This window comes from Pagrus pagrus, assembly GCF_965226575.1.
Source record: "Pagrus pagrus genome assembly, chromosome: 11".
Lineage (NCBI taxonomy): Eukaryota > Metazoa > Chordata > Actinopteri > Spariformes > Sparidae > Pagrus > Pagrus pagrus.
Window position 1 is genome coordinate 5,331,085 of NC_140195.1, and position 21,392 is coordinate 5,352,476.

Here is a 21,392-nt window from a genome sequence, read left to right on the forward strand (position 1 = left end):
AGACAAAACCGTCGTCTTCCTTCTCATCACAATGTTTTTTAACACTGTTGTGAGCTGTGAACTCTTAATAACGTGGTGCTTTAATACACACGGGAACAATAAAGGCCATTTGTGGAATTTTTCTGTTTTTCCAGCCAGTAATCCGCAGGTATTTCAGCAAAGGCTCCCCTGATAACATTCCTGAGAGTCACGACCTTGAATAACAATAACACTGACGTAATATATTCCCCAGCTTTGTGACTGTACTCTCATGAATCTGCATCTTCCCCCCCGACTTTGAACAGAGCTTCTGCTTTACTGCTGACTCGTTTGGACACCCTGCCCCCAATCCTGCCCCTCTGAGCCCCCTTTGAAGTCCGTTAGCTTGAGCTCGTTGCGTGCTGGACGATGCTGTAAAGTCTGGGAGTGTGTGTGTGTGTGTGGATCACATTCCTTTCAAAGACGTGTCATCGCAAATCAGCCACTCCCTCCACCCCTTACCAGTCTACTACTATAGAGAGAGAGGTCAGTTTTACAAATGGAGGGTTAATGGAGCGGGTCGCTCAGCCAGGCGTGGATTTAGCTTCAGCTATTGGACGGTAGTAACCCTGTGTAACCTTGACATGTGGGTTTACGCGCTACATACGGCCAGGCGTGTGTGCATGTATGTGCGTGACTGTCGATAGCATGTAGACGTACAGTAGTGTCCTCGAGGCTGACATATATGTGTGTGAGGGGTCGACCCAGAGAGCTGGATGAGCCGATGGAGCGACGAGTTAAAGGTCGTAATCACAGCGATTAAAGGAAAACTGTGCCAGAAGAGAAAAAGGGTTGACAGACAAGCAGGAGTGTAGATTACAGGACAATATGAAGGGTGCCAGTGACCAAAGGTTAAATGTCGCAAAGCATGCTAACAGGAACGACGACAAACTGATTGAGTTGTTGACAGTGACAGAGAAGGAGCCTATGTCCTAAATATGTAATAATTATATATATATTTACATATATTTGCATGTTTTTTAAACACCTGTAAGCCCGTTTAAAATAGGCGAGTGACTCCTTTCCGTTTGCCAGTGGACGAGTTTGCCTTTCTGTTTACATACTTTCTGTTTTTTCTGGTGTTTCATGTTTGACGTCATGAAACGGTAAAAAAGCAACAGATCATACAGTAAAAACGTTTAGATAACACAACGTGCCGCTGGATCACAGGAGCGATGGTTGCTGAATACGGTCCTCTGTACACCTGTGTAGAGATTCTCATAAAAAACAGCCATTTCTGAATTAGACACATTGTTTTTTTTCTGGAGCTGGTGATGGAAATAGCCACGGAGTGAGCCATCTCACTTCTTTCTCATCTCTGTTGAGAGTTGCACATGTGCAGCACCATACAGAGGTCAGACACAATGTTACAGTGGTTCCTTTTTTTTAAATATCTTTTACTTCAGTCTCTCTTTCGAACTCAATGTCGATGTTCAAACGATGCTAAGTTCACACAGTTTCTCTTGACTGTCTCATAACACTAAATACTCCAAACGTTGCTCCAGCGAGCTACACAAAAAGGCGACACTCACAGGATCCAAACTTGAACTTGCTGACAGTCCGTTCGCGAGCCTGAGTTTTAAAGTGCGTCCCTTGTTGAGAAATCGCTGGCGCGCACATAGCCTCGACTTTTCCAGTTGTTGCAGGGACATTTCCATTAAAAATAATGTTTGTTCGCTGGCTCTTCACTTCCTGGAATAATGTGAGTGGATGAAAAAATGTTTATGTTGGTTACTGGATGTAACTTACGTTCTATGAGTACGTGTTAGCCACAGCTGCAGTGAAGCACGTTACTTTTAACAAGCTAAAACACGTGACGGTTGTTATGGTGTTACAAAATATCTGCTTTGTGTTGTTCATATTTTACACTCGGAGGTTTTGGCTGCAGATTGTGATGTTTTATTTAAAAGCATCGTATAGTGAGGCGTTCCTTTTGTCTTGCTGCTCCCTTTGTTAAATGATTTTGTATTAAACCTCTGGCAGTTTCAGGATCGCATGCTTCTTTCTGTTTCCAATGCTTTCTCCATTCCCAGTCGGTCTGTCAGTGTTCCTGTCAGACTGACAGATTCCCTGTTTGTCGGGTTCAATGTGTCACACTTTAGAGACCATAAGAGAGCGCGGTCTGGCCTGGGACCAGCTGGCCTCCTCCACTGTAAGCTCAGCTGGGTTTTCAGCCTCCTGTTCCCCCCCCCCCTTCTTCCTCCCTCCAGTCCATTAGAGCCAGGAGTCTGACTGGACATTAATATGATTGGCTCTCAAAGGTTTTCTTTGTACTTTGATGTAAAAGCAGAACAAGGCGGCGGAGGCGGCGGTGGTGGTGGGTGTGTGAGTAGTACGAGACCGAAGCGATAAGAGGGATTCCCCCAGAGATGGAAGATTTCACCGGATGATAAACATTTGCATCGATGTGACCTAAACGCAGCGAGGCGTGCCGCTGATATTCAAACTGAAGCTGTCACATTTTCCTGTTGACATCTTTTTACATGTCTGGATTTTAATCAGGAAAGACACCGTGTGCATTTAAGTGTGTGACGCCACCGCAGCCGAGGGACTCCAGCAGCGCTCCAATGAATAAGAAATGAGGATGGTCATATCTGCGTCTTGTGACGGACGTCCCTCCGCGTGCTGCCACTGCGAGAATATGAAAAGGCGTCGCACAAATGGGAGCCGCTGAGTGCCAACCGCCCTTGTTGCGGCCACGCTCGGATGCCTTTGAAATAAACTACAAACGTTGCATACTTTCAAGCGTATACATGGACGAGAACCCAGACGGGCAAGATCCGAGTATGAAAAGAGTCCTGGCCCTTTTGCTTCCCTCCATTTCCTGATATCTTGGCTCTCTTGCCCGTCTAGCGCGGCACAACAGAACAAACAGGCTCTGTTTGCATGAAAGTCTAACGCAGGCCAAGTGTAGCTGCTTCTACTTCTGCTTCTCCCTTCCTGAAGATTTCACAACAGATTTTTTCTTTTGCCGACGGGCGGCGAAAAGCATCAAACAGAATCAGGCCAACATTTATTTTTTTTTAAACAGTCTCTCTTTAATTCAAGCGTGAAACTCCATATGAACACTCAATAAATTATTGACTTGTGTTTGACTCTCTGAGCATCCATTAGAAATGAGGCGAGGCCGACACAGAGATGAACATCCGAGCTGCCGAGTCTTGAAGACTTATAGGGTATAGTCGCGTGTATTTACATTCAGACGGTTTTGATTTTCCTGATTTAACTCTCGTTTGAATGGAGTAGATGTTCATGCAGGAGGCTGAGTGAGTGTATTCCCATGTGGGTTGCCAACACTGGTGTCTCTCAGTTATATTTGGAAACTGGAAAACAAAGCAAGACGCGCAGCAGGAAGCCGTTTCTGTCTGCTGCTGCAATCCTTATCGTTCCCTACAGACTGTAACTGCATCCTTTGTTCAGACGGTGAAGATGTGTCTTCAAAGGCAGCGCAGTGGTCTGATGGAGAGACTGATGCTTAATTAACACTCTTATTTGTGCCTCCTTAAGACTTTGTTGTTCTAGTGTTCCTTAAAATACTTCATACTGACAGCAGCACCCGTCCTCTGGAGAATATGATTAATGATGAAGGCCTTTAAGGATTCTTGATCTCCAGTGGCTGAAGGACAGATTCACCTCACAACTGATCAATAAAGAGGCAAAACATGCAACACGACCTTTAACTCTTTCAATCGGAGGCCACTTTATTAGTTCATATATACAGTTTTTATATGTTATATCTATGTTCAGTCTTTGTTGACCTTAGCTGCAGTTACATGAGCAGTGTTGCTTTAATTTGATTTAAATCATTCTGATTAGAGATTCAGACTCAACTGTTTGCATTGGGTCCGTGTTCTTGGCGGCCAACGGATTTTCATTTTGAAATGAGAAAACCAAAATCTGGAAACAAGCTTCTACCATTTAGAAATAGAAAAAAACAAGAACGATCTTTCTTCCGTTCTTTGTTTTAATGTTGAAGTAGAAGAAGAAGAAGAAGAAGAAGTGGTCCTGTCTGTTAAAACAGTTTTCAGAATGGACCCACATCGTGTCCGGGGAAGGAATTGTATCAGACCAGATGTTTTTGTTTCTGTCCATCCAGGAAACTGGCTCTCCTGCACTTATATTTTGTTGTTAAACGTATTTTAAAATCTTTACACCACCCGATTAAACCCGATTGAAAATTCCTCTGATCGGGCCGGGTAGGGCTAGATTCTTGTCCAACGAAGGTGGTTACATGAGGTATTTTTATTCTCACTCTTATTCTTGAGGTTATATTTAAAGGTGGTGTTTCACTGGACTACATTATAATGAGTAATATTTTACATTTTGACATCTTTCCTATTAACATGCATGCGGGATGCAGAAAATCTGCACATTACACAAGCAGAAAGGTTGACGTCATGGCGGGAAAGCACTATGAAGCAGATCGGGTCTTAAACCAACAGTTTTTCCCGTCACACTTCGACTCTTTCTGTCTGATCTGACAGACCCACTGTACCTCCGCTGCGTGTTTGCTCTTGTGTTTGGATCAGCACCTCGGTCTAAAGATAATTGCTCGACTGACCTCATTAGATCAGTCTGTGTGTCCCGACACGCCGGTGGAACGAGAGTGAATGAGCCGACTCTCAGTCTTACAGTAGTCCATTGTAATGTGATTGTGTGCGTCTCATTCCTCGGCTCTGATATCAGGTCCGGGAAGATGTGCCAGATACTCCTCACTTACCTACTTTAAAACATGTTTGACAGTGTTTTCTTTGTTCCACATTCAGGCTCTGTTGTGTGTGTTGATCTGTCTGTCAGACGTGAGAATAAAATGTTATGATAGTCGTTAATCGCTGACAAGATTTCAAATCCAAACAAGAAGGATCTCATTCATGATGTTAACAGCCTATGAGCTTAGTCATCTCATAGCGTTAGCATGCTAACTGGCAAACGTTGGCATGACAAGACGCTTGCAGTTAGCACAGTAGCATGCTAATGATCAGGATAAACATATTTGAAAGCTTATGTTCCCACAGGTCTAGCATGCTAATGTTTAGCATTTAAGTATGCGTTGATGCTTCGAAACAATGAAGTAAGACTTGGCCTTCATTTCAAGTTCTAGTCTTGTCTTATTTTAATAAAATCTAAAATCCCAAACCTCTATTCCGTTGTAAAACATTAGACATTTGAACAGAATTTGATTTAACATCACACAAAACTGAAAAAAAAAACAGTTGAGGTTTGATTTATATATTTTTCCTTCCTTTTCCCTTTGTCTCTTCCTCTAAACAATGTTGGAGCTCCATTTCATTTGGAGAAACATCACTTAACAGGAGCTCAGAACATGCTAACCTCCGTTCCACAGTTATTGTAACAAGTTAGCATTCAATGCTAAATGCACTGAACAAACATGCATGATTTTCCCTCCATACAAAACATGGGAAGTTTCAGAATACTACTTTTTTCCCACCTTTGCTGGTCGATTTCTGAGTTTGAATGCATATTACTGCCGTCAGTTGTCTGTTAATGGAAAGTGCTGTGTGTGAAAACCAACCACAAGAACGCATGTCTCCTTATTGTATGCTTGCTCATATGTAATGGTGTATATGTTGGTTTACGTAAGGTCTCCGTAAGGTCACGGTACAACTTAATGGCATCAGTTTTGGATATATCCAGCCAATTCCAGTGAAAGCAGGGAGAGATTTTGACTTGTTGATGGTGCTACTGTAGACGGCGAGTTAGGGGTATCATCTAAATTAGGGACAAACCTCTGGGGACCATGAATCTGAATGCAGTGCATCTTACATTTGTTAAGATCTCTCTTTTCTAATCTCTTTCTGTGGGGCTGGTTCTCATCAGACGACCTGTGGCACCCTGCACAAAGAAAGTAGGGTGTCAACTTGCCACAAAGCAGCTCAGGAATGCTACTACAGGCAGCACTACCCCCAGAGCCAGGAAGCCTCACAGCAGCTCTCCTGCCACCACACACAAACATGGACCTGCGCTTGTTGACTCGACTGCATTTAAAGTTCGCAGGTTTACATTGAGCCACCTCAGTCCCGTCCGCACGCCGCCGCCCGACGTCATCTTACACCCAAGTGTTTTACGGCCGCAGCACACCGCTGCCCTGCTGCCTCTGTTTGCATGTTTGAAGGAGCTCTTGATGGCACAAGACTCCACTTCTCACTTGTGCTTTTGGAAGAAGCTTGTTAAACTGCAGCCAGGAAAAAAAAAACAGACCACACGCGCTCAATCAAACCCCCGGGCGAGTCACAGACAGCGGCCTTTGAACGTGACAGGACGCCATTAATAAACACTTCATTATCTTGTCTGCAGAGGTTTGGCTCACCTGTTTGTGTGCCGCCGGCTCATTGCTGGTTTCATGAAACGACAAACAGGACGAGAGGGCGGCTTCGTTGTTTTCACTCTCACACTCATTTGGACCCAGTGAGTTTATAGAGCAGTAAAAATGAAGCCTTAACCCGCCATCAAAACAAACACGTCTCTCTCAGAGGTGGTGCCGGGAAGACAATGAAACTGACCGCTTCCATCTCTGCCATGTTTTTATTTTGAAGTCCAGTCAGATCCAAGTCACTTAAATGTATTTTTTAACATGTTACTGGCTTCCAACAGCGGGTGTGGACAAGTTGCCAGTACTGCGGTTGGGCCTCCGCTTTTCTGCTTTTACATTTACTTTCGATGTGACGTTACTTTTGACAACGATGTCTAGAAAATCAGGAAAAACCTGTGGAGCTCTCAGCTGCTCCAACAGTCACAAGCAAACCTTTACTGTCTGAGACTACGCACTTTACATAGATTCCCTGGGCATGCACACGAAAATGTCAGAAAATGATCAAGAATATTATAATTATTGGTTGATTAATAGTGTTTTCATTGTAATTTTGAGCCTCTGTGACTGACCTGTAGTTTGCCAGGCGCTTAATGAATTAACCAACAACATTAATTCGTATTTTTTGATTTTTTTGCCTCATGTAACTGGTCTTGAATAATTAAATGCAGCTCTTGATTGATTATACTAGCTAGCTAGCTCAAACATTGGTATATCACACAGTACTTAATTACTTGAAATGTGGCAGATGGTCAGGTTTTTTTCTCTATGTTGTGCCCTACGTCTAAAATATAAAATCGCTGTCTGTCATCTTTAATCCAGCTACCCTGTCAGCAGGTAGCAGCAGACGCTCAGTTGCCTCCGTAGGAATAGCAGCGCCGCTAGGTGGCAGAACACACAAACCAGTCCCTGGGTTCGTCTATGCAGAAGTGTCTGACTCATAATCAGCGCCTGTGTAATCCCTGAGTTTAAAACACCCGTAAACCTACTTTTACAGCGCCGTGCAAACTCAAATCTTCTAATCCACACACACAGTTGTTTATCCAATTATTCAGACCGGATGAGGATTCAAACCCCTTTAGCCGATCCAGCTGCTCAGTTGTGGTGATGCCACATGACGCCGAGTAGGGTTTGCACCCTGCGTTTTGGATGCAGACTCTGCAGTGTCACATTGTACCAAAAGCCTCCTCTCCTCCTCCCTCGTACTTCCTCCCTCCCTCTCTGCCCGAGTGACCTATTTAGCAGCGGCAGCAGCGGCAGCGGCAGCAGCAGCAGCAGCAGCAGCAGCAGCGGCAGCATGGCAGGAGGAATCACACAGGATGTGCCGAGAGGGTGAAGATGAGGAGGAGGAGGAGGAGGAGGAGAGGATCCTGAATGTAAAACACCTGACCAAAGGCAGCGTGTTATTGTGTCAGAGCAGGTGTAGTTTGAGCCGGAGTGACTCTCCTCCACCTTTCATCCTAACGGGCATCGAGGGCCGATTTGCATCCTCTGCAGGCAATCGTGTGAAAACGCTGTGCTCTGTCGCCCTCTGTTGGTTAGATTGACGGTGGTTTGACAGAAGTACGTTGCTTTCCCTCCAAAAGACTTTGAATGAGAGAAGCTTAAATGCACGAGGTTGTGCAGACAGTTTGCATTATTTGTCATCTATTTGTGCTATAGTGGTTTAAAGGCTAATAAGCAAATAATCAAAAGGAACTACATCTTTTCTTTTCTTTTCTACTGTCAGATCTTTTACTTAAGATGAAGTACCAACACATTAAGATCAAAATACCGCTGATGTTAACTGTTATAATGAGATATTTTAGACAAAAGGTTCCCAGGAGAGGTGGAGTCCCTTCCAAAGATAATGGAAAAGAAATATCAAAAAAGATTTCACCTTTTTTTCCCATCATGCATTCATTTAAAAGAGACCATCTGATTGATTTAAAGTTGGAAATAATCCATTGACATCTGAAACATGATCAGGATCCCTGACGAGACACTTTATTTTTAGGGGTCACGGGTCATAAAAAGTTTGGGAATCACTGGGTTAATCATGAATATATTATATTTTTTTATCTCATCATGTGTTTTTTAATGTAAAATCCTAAATTAATAGGTGATTAGTCACTACAGCCATCTGTTAAATGTAGTTTATACAATCTATTATGTGTAAACAGAAAATGTAATGATTTTCTATCAATATTTTTATTATTGGTTGGTCTGAAAATTAATTTCTTGATTAATCTACTGATTATTTTCTCTGTTAAATGTCTCCTTTGACCTCAACCAGATTTATTCTTCTATCACAAAACATACAGAAAAGCACAATCCTCAGAAGCTGGAAGTATCAGAACATTTCTTATCAAAACAGTTTACAGGAATTGTTTTGTTGATCGGCTAACTGATTAAATGACCGATCGTTTCGGCTCTTGTTTTGATGAACTTGTTCATCCGCATAACCATTTCTTTCTAACATAATAATCACAGCTGGTAATTCTTTTCCACAGATGTATAACGTTTAAAAACATAATCAAGTAATGCTCTACCTTCTGTCCATCTGTTTCAGATCCTGTTCGACCAGGCTCAGCGGTCTGTGAAGCAGCAGTTGCACAACTTTGTGAAGGAGTGAGTAAACCTCTCACTCAGTCAGGTTTTCCCTGCAGAACTTTAAATGTTTAAATTATTCAACACAGGTAGAAACAAGTCCATAACCTTCAAGCCAAGATGGATGTACCCTTGTTGCCCCCAAAAACCTTTTTGGGCATTGTTAAATATTAAACAGAGTACAAGCTTCTGCAGCCCAAACAGACAGATCATGAACAATGCAGCTGATGCAGGTGACCTGTAACCTCTCGCTGACCCCTGTGGTCGCTCTAAATATGCAGAGTTTGTGATCCAGTGTGAAGCTGCTTTACTGATCTCGTCTGTGTGTCTGTGTGTCAGGGATGTTCGCAAGTTCAAGGACACCAAGAAGAACTTCGATCGGGTGCGCGAGGATATGGAAATAGCGCAGGTGAAGAACGCTCAGGCTCCGAGGAACAAGCCTCACGAGGTGGAGGAGGCCGCCGGCACGCTCAGCATCACGCGCAAGTGCTTCAGACACCTCGCTCTGGACTACGTACTACAGGTCAGTGTGAGGAGGAGGAGGGAGTATTACTGTAAAATATTTAGATGATGTTCAAGTAGACTCATCTCTTGGGGAATGACCGTGACGCAGCTCTTCTACCCTGCAGCGATGTCAGTGTCCGCCCCTTCCTCCTGTATGACACATTCCCGTCTCTGTTCGTAAAGCAGCATGCGTTTATTTTGCCCCACAAGTTATACCCTCCTACCATCGCAGCCCCGCGGGCATAAAGAGACTGATTCAGTGTGACCGCCGTGATGGGCCGTGCCCTCTTTTTCCATTCTTCCCTCTGTCTGCCGGGTGCCTTGTTTCACTGCTCTCAGACATCTTACCCTTTTGAGTCTTAATTGAAAGTGTCTCAAGGCAGAGAAGGTCAAAAGCTGGAGGGAGATGCGCTATATGTATAAGTGACCTCTTAAACGTAGCACAAAATGTCATTAAGGTTTGCATCCGCTACGATATACAATGTAAAAGGCTTCAATCCGGGGAAATGCCACGGGGAGTTTGTTCTTTTATGGCTGCGTGTTAGGTTTTTGACCCATGAGGCGAAAGACTGTGGTTTATTATGTGTTACAGTAAGAAAAAGATAAATATCGTCCACAAGAGGGAGTTATCTCAAGTGCCTGTAGGTGAAATCCTCTTCTTGTTCCTGGACATTAATATGAAATAGTCCTAAAAAGGCCTGACCCAGTCTCACCCAGTCAACCCCAGTCAATTCAGAGCTGTTCTTGAACCAGACTTTGGGCTGTTCTGAGCGGGTTTTCTCAATCTGTAGGAGTTTGAACACACTGAATTATTTATTTTACTTGCCTACATTTTTTTATGCAAAAATAAGACTGCAGGTGACACTTTAAACTTTATATTACTGCATTTGACGCCCATGCACTCCGCCCTACGATGAGATGCAGATTTAAGATTTTACGACATGCACCTGAATGCATCACAAGTGTCAGACTCTGACACACACGAGCAAAATAAACCAAATATGAATGAATGAATGAATGAATGAATGAAACACGCGTCTGTCTTGTTCTCTGCAGATCAACGTCCTCCAGGCGAAGAAGAAGTTTGAGATCCTCGATGCTGTGAGTGCCTGCAGACACACAAACACAAACACATGCATCATCCTCTTTGTCGTCTTTCTAATATATTCCACGTACAAAGATCTGCACGGTCACAGCACTTCATTATGTTAAAAAAACAAAATGCTCCTGTCCCATCCAGATGCTGTCCTTCATGCACGCCCAGTACTCGCTGTTCCAGCAGGGCTACAACCTGCTGGATGAGATCGACCCGTACATGAAGAAACTGGCTGCTGAGGTGAGCGAAGCGTCTTTGCCACCGCTCGGCGCGTTGATCCATCAGCTGGCGTCATTTCCCCCAGGCGCTCTGTCTCGATTGGGTTTATCCTCATTTGAACTATTGACAAGAGGCAGCTGCGTAATGCATCGTGTGAATTTCTGCTTCCTGGTTGATACTTTGTTGTGTTTTTGATTTGATTTTGTACCTAATAAGAAGAAGCTTCCTCTCTGCTCGCAATAAAAAAGCTTCATTACAGTTCAAACCGTTATTTGACCCACATGTGTTACTGTGCTTTAAACTGTTGGTCACAGCAGGTCGACTGCTGCAGGAATCGATGCTTCATTACGAAACACTGACCCAACATGTCATTGGAGGCTTAGTTTGTGTTTGCAAGTGGAACATGTTACACTCAGCCTCTGTGAATCACTCTGACAGTGCCTTTACTCTACTATATCCTGCATGTTACGTTTCACGGGATGCACCTATTTTCAGAACACTGAACATTTTTGTTGTTTGTTGACTTTCAGCTGGATCAGCTGGTGATTGATTCAGCCATGGAGAAGAGGGAGATGGAGCATAAACACGCAACCATTCAGCAGAGGGTGAGTTCCTGTGTTTGTTTTTCTTAGATTGACCAAATAAAAGTGGTAAAAAATATCATCATCAACCCTTGTTTAGCTTGGGAAAATCTGACAGAGCATTGAGTCATTTTACCTCAATGTCCTGACATTCATCTGATTGTGAAAGGGTGCAAATACGGTGACAACCACAGTAGAAAACAATAAAGAAACAAGCAGGCAGTAAAGCAAATAGTTCAATAAAAGCCAATTACAGCCAAAAAAAACAACAATTAAATGATGGAAAAAGTTAAATAACAAATAAATAACAAGCTAGTTTGCTAAGCGGGAAGAATATACAGAAACAACAGCAATAAAACAATAACATAACACTGCAGAACAACCTGTATACACTTAAAATGATCTACCTACCTGTCTAACTTCAGTAACTCTTGATATTTGTTACATCTATTAATGGAAAAAACAACTAAAAGTTGATTTACCGAGACAAGACAAGTATCTACAGGTTGAATCTAGTTTTTGAATTCTAGTTTTTTTGACAATTTAATTGACAAAATCGCTGTAGGCAGTAACGATTGCTGTAAAATGTTTTATTTTTGATGACGAGTCATAAGCAGATGTTTTACGCCGACAAACTAAAAGTGGGATTGTGCTGCAGCAGGCTGCTCAGTCGGCACCATCTGACGTACCAACACTCGTACTGCTGCTAGCTACAGCAGCGAGGAAGCTAAGTGTCGACTTAATAGCAAAAGTAAATTAATATATTTTTCATTGGTTAATTCATCCATGTTGCATCAATTTATGCAATATCATACATATTTCTTGTTCTATCTCGCTGGGAATTACAGAATCAAATGTTATAGAAAAAGATAAATTCGAGGCCAAATTGCCCCGAATGGTTTTAATCATACTTTCAGACTTGAAACAGGTGTTTAATTTTGTTCTGTGTGGTGTTTAAAAGTTTACATTTAAATTGTAGTAACCCTGATATGTCATAGGAAGAACTGCCTGCACACTGGATGCAAAAAAGTTTCTGTTGTTGGATCATTTTCAGCACAACTTCTGCTTCTGAGGAGCCTCTTCTGCCTTTCTGTCAGTGTGCAGACTGTCTTCTCCATCAGACGGTCCTGTTTACTTTGGCTGCACTCACACACCTGACACTACCCTGAATCCCAGAGCCCTTTCAAGTGTGTTTGTCTTTGATATTTCCCTGTGATAGAAAGGACTCAGACAGTCTGGATGGTTTGAAGTTATAGACGGAGGGTTTTCGACCCTGAAGAATCTCCCTCTTGTCTGTTAGTTTCTGGCAGGTTGACACCGAGCTGCTCTCATGAATCAAACCGGGTGTGAATGTGCTCACATCTCACCTCCAGGATTCCAGTCTGCCACTTGGCCCAGTGCATCTGTTGTGACTGGGATGGGATTAGACCTGGGCAGCTGGGAAGTGTTTGATTAATCCCCTCTAACAAAGTCCAGGCATTGATTTAAGCATTAAATCTGTTGGAAGTAATGTTTTTTAAGAGTCTTTAATCCCACTGTTGTCTGCTGTAGATGGTCAGTACATTAAGTGCAGAATGTGCTGATGTATCAGAAGGAGCCTCGCTGCCGACTCAGACTAGCGAAGTGCTGATCTGATGCTTTTTGAGCATTTTTATCCTCGCTAGTGTCGCGAATCTGTCGATGTCGGACTCACCAGAAACTTGGTATGTCATCCAGATAAGTGTGGTTTTTGCAGGACATGGCATTACGCGCTTCAGCAGGATTCAAGTGCACATGTTTCTCTATAACTTGTGTATTTGACCTGACATCTATGTGCACGGGAAGTGATAGTCTGCCTTGTAAGACCAGGTTATGAGACACGTTTTCTACCATAAAGGAGGTTATGCGATATAGTTTGTAGCTGCAGGAGGACCATGTGAATTGCAGGTTGTGGTGGCTTAATGGATCTTGCACTTGACCTACATATGAGCGAATGGAGTCTGTCTACTTTGTATTTTTAGATTTAGTAAATGTGTTGTTTTCATGTTTCAAAAAACAACCACTGTCAGGCGCCTCGGTCACACAACAATGCCACGGGGCGGAAAAACATGTTCTCAGGGAGTCCTACAGCCTCACAGAGCACATGGCTGCAGACTTCTTTAGTTAAGCGAGCAGTAGTGAGGATTTAACCTGTAACTGTTTGTTATCAAGTAAATGTTGATTGCACAGTAATGACTTTAGGATAATTACACAATTTGCATTTGGAATTGGTTGAATTTAGTTTTTTTTATCTGCCACCAGGCACAAAATCTCTCACTAAAACGAAGGCCAAGTGGCAGCCTGGTACCTTTTCTATCTCCATTATGGACTAAATGATTGAATAAACTTTATTTAAAGGTTTTGTCCTGTGTTGGTGGTAGTTGCTACTCTAAGGAAACAATCTGGTTGTCTTTGCAACGGTGGCGCCAACAATAATACAAAACTGTTGTTTTCCGTTTCCACTTAAATTTTCACCAGTAACATTTATGTCCTTTCATATTTCACCAGCTTTTTGTTTCTATTGTTGCACATTTCAAATAGACTCTATGAAGTTGGACTTACCAGTAAATCTGCTGACTACTTTCTAGATTAATTGCGTAGTGGCTTGGTCTATGAAATCTGTCAGGAAAATGCTCATTTCAGTTTCCCAGTGTTGAGATAACATCTTAAATTGTCCTCTTTTGTCTGAGCAACAGTCCAGAACTCAGGGATATTCATTTTGACAGCATATAAAAATGGATAAACACTAAAAATCCACAATTTGACTAAGCTAAATGTTAGCATTTTTGGTGGAAAAATGACTTTAATCGATCAGTCAACTAATCATTTCAGCTCAACTATGAACATATTGTTCCCTGGTGTTCAAATAATTGAACCCATAAATGTGGGGTGCGCTCCTTGTCCACCGTCTTGTCATTTAATAATTCAGGAAGCCATCTTTTCAGCGGGGCCAGTGTCTGGCTCCCCTGTACCCCGGGATCAGTGGCCATCTGTCAGACCTCTCCGGTCAGTAGTGCTCTCCCTCCAGGCACTGTGGGTCTGTGCTGTGGATAGAGCCACGGGGAAGGGCCGGGTCACATGTGGGGCCAGTTATTGATCTGTTTTCGTCAGAGCTGTTAGACACTTAAGCTTCACGCACCATTCATCACCAGTGGACACGGACTGTAGTGGTCCGTGAACGAAGGTCACAAAGTTGAAGCCGCATTAAAATCTGCATGGCGTGAAAATATTGTGGTGTTATGGTCGGTGGGCGATGTTTTTGTTGCTGAAGACGAGTAAGGAGGATAATCAGAGGTGCACTGAACCTGAAAGATTATTGTATTATCTCCACCGAGACTCGTCTGCTGGTTTCTAACGCTCTGTTCTCTTCTCTCTTGCCTCTATGATCCTGATGACACCATCTCCCTCTCAGACCCTCTTGCAGGTGAGTCCTCCTCCATTTTTGATTTCCCAGCTGATCTTTTACTTGAAACACATCTTTGGTGTAGTGTGTGTCGGGAGGGTCGGCCCACAGTGTTCGTCAGGAACACGAACAAACCCCTTTGAAGTTTTTTCTTCAAGCTGGAGCCAGACTCTCAAAGCCTTGAGGGCAAGCTGAAGTGAATCCTGAATCATTTATACAAAACAATTAGAAACGCTGAGCTTAGTTTGAACGGCCTGTATAGACGCTGTTTTATCGCCTATTGCAAAGGTTTTTGAAAATAAATCGATAACGGTGTAGTTGTTGACCTTTGCAGATGCTTTTCCTGCACAGAAGCTCTGCAGTTTTTGCTTTAAGTGACAGATAGTAGAGCTATTCATGCACAAAACTGTATGAGATCATTGTGTTTTGTATTTGCCGTCTTTGTTCTCTGCTGCTTTTAGAACAGCGTGGCCCACTTTGTCGAAGAGATTTTTTTTCTTCCTTGTTTCTTTTCTTCCTCATCACATCCAGCATGTCCAATAACCCTTGTGTAAACTTACACAGGACAAAGGGGGGCAGCAGCCCTTAGTCAGTCGGTACAAGCAAAAAAAAAAAAAAACACACAAGAGAGCAGAAAGGGAGTTAAAGTGCTCCAACTGTGGACTGTCACTACTGCTGGCTGGGCACACAGTGAAGAGAAAGCATCTAAATGCCAGAGCCATTCATTTTTAACCACACATTTAATGGAGAAGTCCTGTCCGAGGCAGTCGGCTCCACCTGCTATTCTATATTTCCGCGTTCACGTCTCCAGAGCGGCGCTGCACGCTGCCCCAGTGCGTCAACAGATTTATTTTTACTCCACATGGATGTTGTAGTGAGAAAATGATTAGATATATTGTTGTTTGTGTGGTGCTTTTTATGATAGGCAACAAAACATTACATGAGAACAATAAAATAAGGAGAAAATGAAGAAAAACAATGTGAATATAAGCATATTTTAAACATTTCCAAAAGCGTGTACAATGAAAAAGGTTTTCAGGAGAGATTTTGAAGAGACAGAGGGTTTCATAGTTTGGAGGCTCTAATAGCAAAAGCCCGATCCCCCTCTCATCACTCACTGTGACCTGGGAGTTATCAGCAGGTCTCTGTCCGCAGATCAGGTCAATAAATCCAAAATGCATGTAAGGACGAGGCCATTTAGGGCCCTCAAAGTGGGCAATCAAATGTTTAAATCAATTCTAAATCAAACAGGAAGCCAGTGGAAAGATTAAAGCACAGGGGCGATGTGATCATACAGTTTCCCTTTGTCTCAGTTATGAGTCGGGCAGCAGCCTTTTTCCACGTCGGAGGGGAGCCGTGGCTGATAACAAGCCGAGAATAGATAAAAGCAGGCACAGCTTCCTGTAAAATAGCAAATGTTAAAATGACCTATTTTTTGAGATTATCTTTAGCTGGAGGACAAAAGATGAACAACATTTTTTTTTTACTTGGTCATCAAAGCAGAGGTTTGCAACAAATACTCAAATAAGATTCCTAGCAGCCTATTAAGTGTTATTTGAAAGTCCACCAAGATTGGCACCAACAAACATGAATGAACAGGGGGTGGGGCTCTTTGAATTTAAGAGCATGTATAGCTGAGTGTCATCAGCATAGAAAAATGTATAAATCATGATTTTGAAAACCGAAGGGGGCCGAGAATAAAACCTGGAGGACACCACAACTGGGATTTCATGGAAGTAGAATAACCCAGGGCAACAGAAACAAGTAATAAATAAATGTACTTAATATACATAATGTAACTACGTATGAAAAATATTAAGATTTAGGCCTGTATTTTCATTATCAATTCATCTGCAGATTATTTCCTCGATTAGACGATTCATGGCTTAATATTGTGTATTCTCAGTACAATTTCCCAACAGCACATATAAATGTATTTAAATCACTACTCACTATTCAGCCAACAGTCTGAAAACTCAAACATATTCAGTTTCCTTTCATATAAGTGGATCAAAAGCATAAAATCCTCACATTTGAGAAGCTGCAACCAGCAAATGTCACATTTCTGGTTGAAATATTACAACACTGATGAATTTATTATCAAGATATATGTTTAATCGATCGAGTAATCATTGTAGCTCTGCTAAAATTATGTCGTATTAGTCTTAAAATTATCCTTTTTATCTAATTAATGTTGTTATTTCCTTGTCCTCATCCTCAAAATCCCTTTTGCATTTGCATTTTGCACTTCAGCTCATTAGAGAAGTCAGAGAAAGTCGTGTTCCCGATGATTCAAACCAGCTTTATTTTAAACATTGACAGGAGTGTGTTCAGAGGAAAGTTTCCTTACTGTCGAGCTGTCAGGAACTCAAAGCCACTGATCTGCGTTAACCTTTGCTCCTGACGACTGTTGTTCAATCTCGTTTTTTAATTAAAGCCTTAACCTGAGTCTGTCTGATCCTGCGATTCACCTCACAGTGGCACATACATCTATTACAGACAACAAATTTTGTAATGTTGCTTCTGTATTTCATGGCTGGATGGAGATGTCAGGGGTTTTGTCACTTTGTAGTGAAGTCGATCAGGTCTGTTGAGGATTAGTGAAAGCAGGTGTTACGGCAGGATGGGATGAAGGCGTAAAGCCAGTTTGTAACAGATGAAAGCTTGTCGACTTAAGTAATAATGAGATCCAGAAGGACTCTCCAGACGAGGAATCAGTGCTGCCAAACAGACTCACCGTGTGGTTTTAGAGCTTGGCAGAATGGCCTGTAGGCGGACCTACGTACAGCAGCAGAAGGTGGATGAAGCATGGTGACATGTTGTCTACATCATCCTCTGTGATCATCGGTGTGAGCAGCAGCTCTGTAGGCCGCTCTGTCGGTTGGTCGGCCTGTCCAACTTTCCACAAGATTTTCCCGACTCATTCATGGCCAGAGTTGTTGCTGTCATGAGCCGAGGGACAGCTGGCTGAGGCTACGTTTAGACAGCAGGCAAATTAGATTGGTTTCTCATTGAATCTTAAAGACAGACTGTCAGCACAAGCGATCAGATTTGATTTATGTGTCCAGACATCACCAATCTATCTGCACGCTTCAGTCACAATGTACGCTGGCGATGCACGGATGGACTGTTGTCCCCTGTGTCGTCTTTCATATCACTCACGCAATGGATTGTGCTCAGCTGCTCCAGTGCACTTCCGTGACTCTTGATTTGTTTTTGCTGAGTGATGCGTTGTGAGTGACACGAAAGAAACTTTTAGCATCTGTAGAAATCCGATTCAAATCACTTTCATGTGTTTTTTTGTTGTCCTGACTTCCTAAAACCAATTTAGATAGAATCTGGATATGCCAAAAAAGGTTTGGACTGGCAGTCTTAAAAAAAGGCATTACCTGTTCATGCCAGTCACCGATCCAAAGTGAATTGGATCCCCTTAGTTACTATTGCTAGGTCAAACAAGATTGGCAATAAGAGACGTGGTTCTGTTTAGCTGGACGAGTGTTTGTTAGATAGTTTCTGGGAGTCAGGCAGTACAGCTACAAGAAGCCGTTAGCAAAGATTGTTAGCATCGTATGCGATGGAATGATACATTCACGATATTAAGTTTTATGAGCAAAACGGCGCAAGTTGATGCCAAGTCATTCTGGACGCTGGCTAACGAAATCTTAAATCCTGAAAATCTTTAAAAAATATGTCAGCAACCAACCTATCTGTCCTTTAAATATCACCACAGACTGAAGGAGGAAGCAAACCTGGCTAACGCTGGCGACCACACATTATGCTAACTTTCTTGATGTAACGTTAGCTAATGGTTATACGTTAGGTTGCTACTTAAGTAGCATTTTGCCAACATTAGCTAACCTAAAATGAGACTATATCCAATCCGATGTGTCTGTGAAGATCATCAAATCAGTATAATGTGAGCGGACGAGGAAAGTTGACCGAGGTTCATCCGGGTACCAAGCGTGCTCAACTGTTATTGGAGCACAGATTGAAAATGGGCGGGGCCTAGGAAAGGGTCAACTGGCTAAAAGGGGGTGTGGTATTGAGAGTTCACTACACATGACCAAGTGACCAGACCAAGACACACGTTTTTGAGGTTGTGTCCGTTTGAACGCGGTGATCCCTGTGCGTACCTGGTCGCAGCTTGTGTTTTTCCCCTTGCTGCTCCACAACAATTTCCTTATTTGCTCCAAACATTTAGAAAGTCTCTGTTTCCCTGCTCGATCAATAATTCACTGATGTTCAGTTTCTGTCTGTGTGACGTTGCATCATTAAAAATAGATGGTCTTTGTTGAGAGATTGCAGTGAGTACCACCCAGTGCACATCTTGTTCAGCGTTTGCCTCGCTTGTTTCTGATGTTGTTTTCAAAAGTGAATCTTCGTCCGAAAGGTAAGGCTGCGTCGACTTCTTGCAGATTTTGGTACATATTGCTGTGCAGCTGTGAGCAGAGCTGCTGTCAGTGCGCGGACGGTAAATCACAGAGCTCGGTAATGTTTGTCTGGTGGTCCGGGCAGCCTGCCAGATTGATTCCCTCTGGGTCAACAGGAGACTGAAACTCCCACCTCCCTCAGCAGGGGAGGTGGGAGCGTGTAGGGAGTTTGTAAAACTGAAACAGACCCAGACACACAAGTGTCAAAGCAGCACTGCTTGTCTTTGGGTCAAGAGCGGCTACAGTACCGCGTAGTGTAGTGTAGTGTAGTCTCACCCTGCCACGGATACACTGGCAGCTGTATGGTAATTAGTTTTAATCCTGTGGAGCTCACAGGGCAGCAGGCAGGTGGCTGTAGTGGAGGGCACACATGTCAGTGTTGGAATTACGCACCGAGCTGCAGCGACACAACGCACTAACCATCGGCTGTGTGAGGCAGAGAGCGAGGAGAGAGAGGATGCTTTCACTCTGAGAGACTTCGGGAGCCCGTTTGTGATATTATTTTTCGATGTTGTTGGAACAAACTAAACGCTTGAAAATGAAGATCTTCTGCCGGTGGGACCACAGTCTGGTGGGTTGATTTAAATTTCATTGGCTGTTTGTTATTTTAGTATCCAGGAGCAATTAACTCGGACTTAACTCTCGACTTTGTGATCATGTTTTTGTCAGACGTTAGAGAGATCTGTCCGTTTTACTTAAGCAGTAGTTGAACCGCTGTGACAATATTTTGTTATTTTTAGAGTAACGCTGTTAAAGCTCTCACTTACAGTCTTCATCTCCTTCTCTCTGATTCTCTACCATTGCTTTCACTCAGCACAGTCTCTCCATTAAGATGAAACTCTCAATGACAGATGTTAAAATATTAACTTTATTTTGTGTTGTATTTGACTTTTTACTACATAACAACAGTTGATACAGATGTCATTTTCTTTGTGAATTGATTATGAAGATATTTGCAGTTTGTTTTTTCTTTTAGCTGATTTTTTTAACCATTTCCTGGCTGAAAGAAATTGCTTATTTTGCAGTTCATACCTATAAAAAAATCTATTTCTTATAGTTTCCGTTTACTGGTGTCCGGTAGTTTCTGACATTTGTTGTTTGTCTCATTTTTGGGATGTTTTCTGTTAATTATTGATGTGATAAACTGGGACTGAGGTATATTTAGTGCAAGTCTTCTGTAAGGTAAATTTAATCTATTTTACCCTGTATGGAAACATAATTTACAAAATGAACATCATGTTGTATTGAAGAAGAGACTGACACCATAAACTCATGAGGAAAAACAGTCTGCTGAGCTTATAAATAAGGTGAAAACTAGGGTCATTTTCTCATAAGCTTACATACAATCGGACTTCCTTTTGCAACCAGTAGAAAGAAGAACGCACTCTGGCATTGGCTTTGCTTTTCAGACCTCGGAGGTTATGTCTACTTCTTTAAAACAGTCTGTTTCTTTTGCTTTGTTAGTTTCATTATCGATTTGCACTTTAAAGATGAAATTAGTTGTAACATTTCTGAGATTTGTTGTTGTTATTAATTATTGGTGTTAAGAACTGGGACTTATTGACACTATTTTTAGTGTAAGTCTTCACTTCGATGCCTATTTAAGGTCCATGACTAAAATATTGTGTCTCTCATGTCTTTCTGTGTTTTTTCATGTGTGTACGAGTTAAAATGCGTCGAGCAGCGAGTCGTTCTATTATTCAAACGCTCAATAAGAAGTAAATGGTTGTGCTCGGAGCTGCAGCGTGTTACACACACCCTGTTATGAAACAGGAGAGTGAATGAAGATCAGTTTTTATTCAGGTCACTCCAGCAGACTCTTTCATTTATTCTCGGGTACTTTTTTTTTTTTGACTGTCTGACACATCTCTCTGCATTTGAAGCCTGCAGCCTTAATTGAATCTGGTGGGCAGGCTTGGGTCTGGACTTATCTGGAGGGTTGCATGCATGCGATGTTGGAAATTAAATTTTTGGATAAGTTAATTTTCTGTCCCGACTGCATATTACATTACTGCTAACATGTAGCTTGTTAGTAGTCCCAGGACAGACTGATCCACAACATGAAACATCAGTGCTCTAATTTGCAACTGCTTCCTGAAACTCATCACTTCACTCGGCCCTACGCCCTAAATACCTGCGCACCACTGCCTGTTGGCGAGCATTAAAGTGTAATAATGTCATAAAAAAAGGTTAGAGGCTAATATCA

General features: G+C 42.4%; 1 protein-coding gene across 3 annotated transcripts in view; it reads left to right on the forward strand.

The window, feature by feature from the left end:
- acap3a (ArfGAP with coiled-coil, ankyrin repeat and PH domains 3a) overlaps window positions 1-21,392 on the forward strand; it is a 74,059-nt gene that overhangs the window by 37,125 nt on the left and 15,542 nt on the right. For all 3 annotated transcript variants that reach the window (XM_084365683.1, XM_084365685.1, XM_084365684.1), the window contains exons 5-10: window positions 8,898-8,956; window positions 9,275-9,458; window positions 10,496-10,540; window positions 10,680-10,775; window positions 11,285-11,359; window positions 14,766-14,777. In XM_084365683.1, the coding sequence (XP_084221809.1) occupies window positions 8,898-8,956; window positions 9,275-9,458; window positions 10,496-10,540; window positions 10,680-10,775; window positions 11,285-11,359; window positions 14,766-14,777 (471 nt within the window). The remainder of the gene's footprint in view (window positions 1-8,897; window positions 8,957-9,274; window positions 9,459-10,495; window positions 10,541-10,679; window positions 10,776-11,284; window positions 11,360-14,765; window positions 14,778-21,392) is intronic.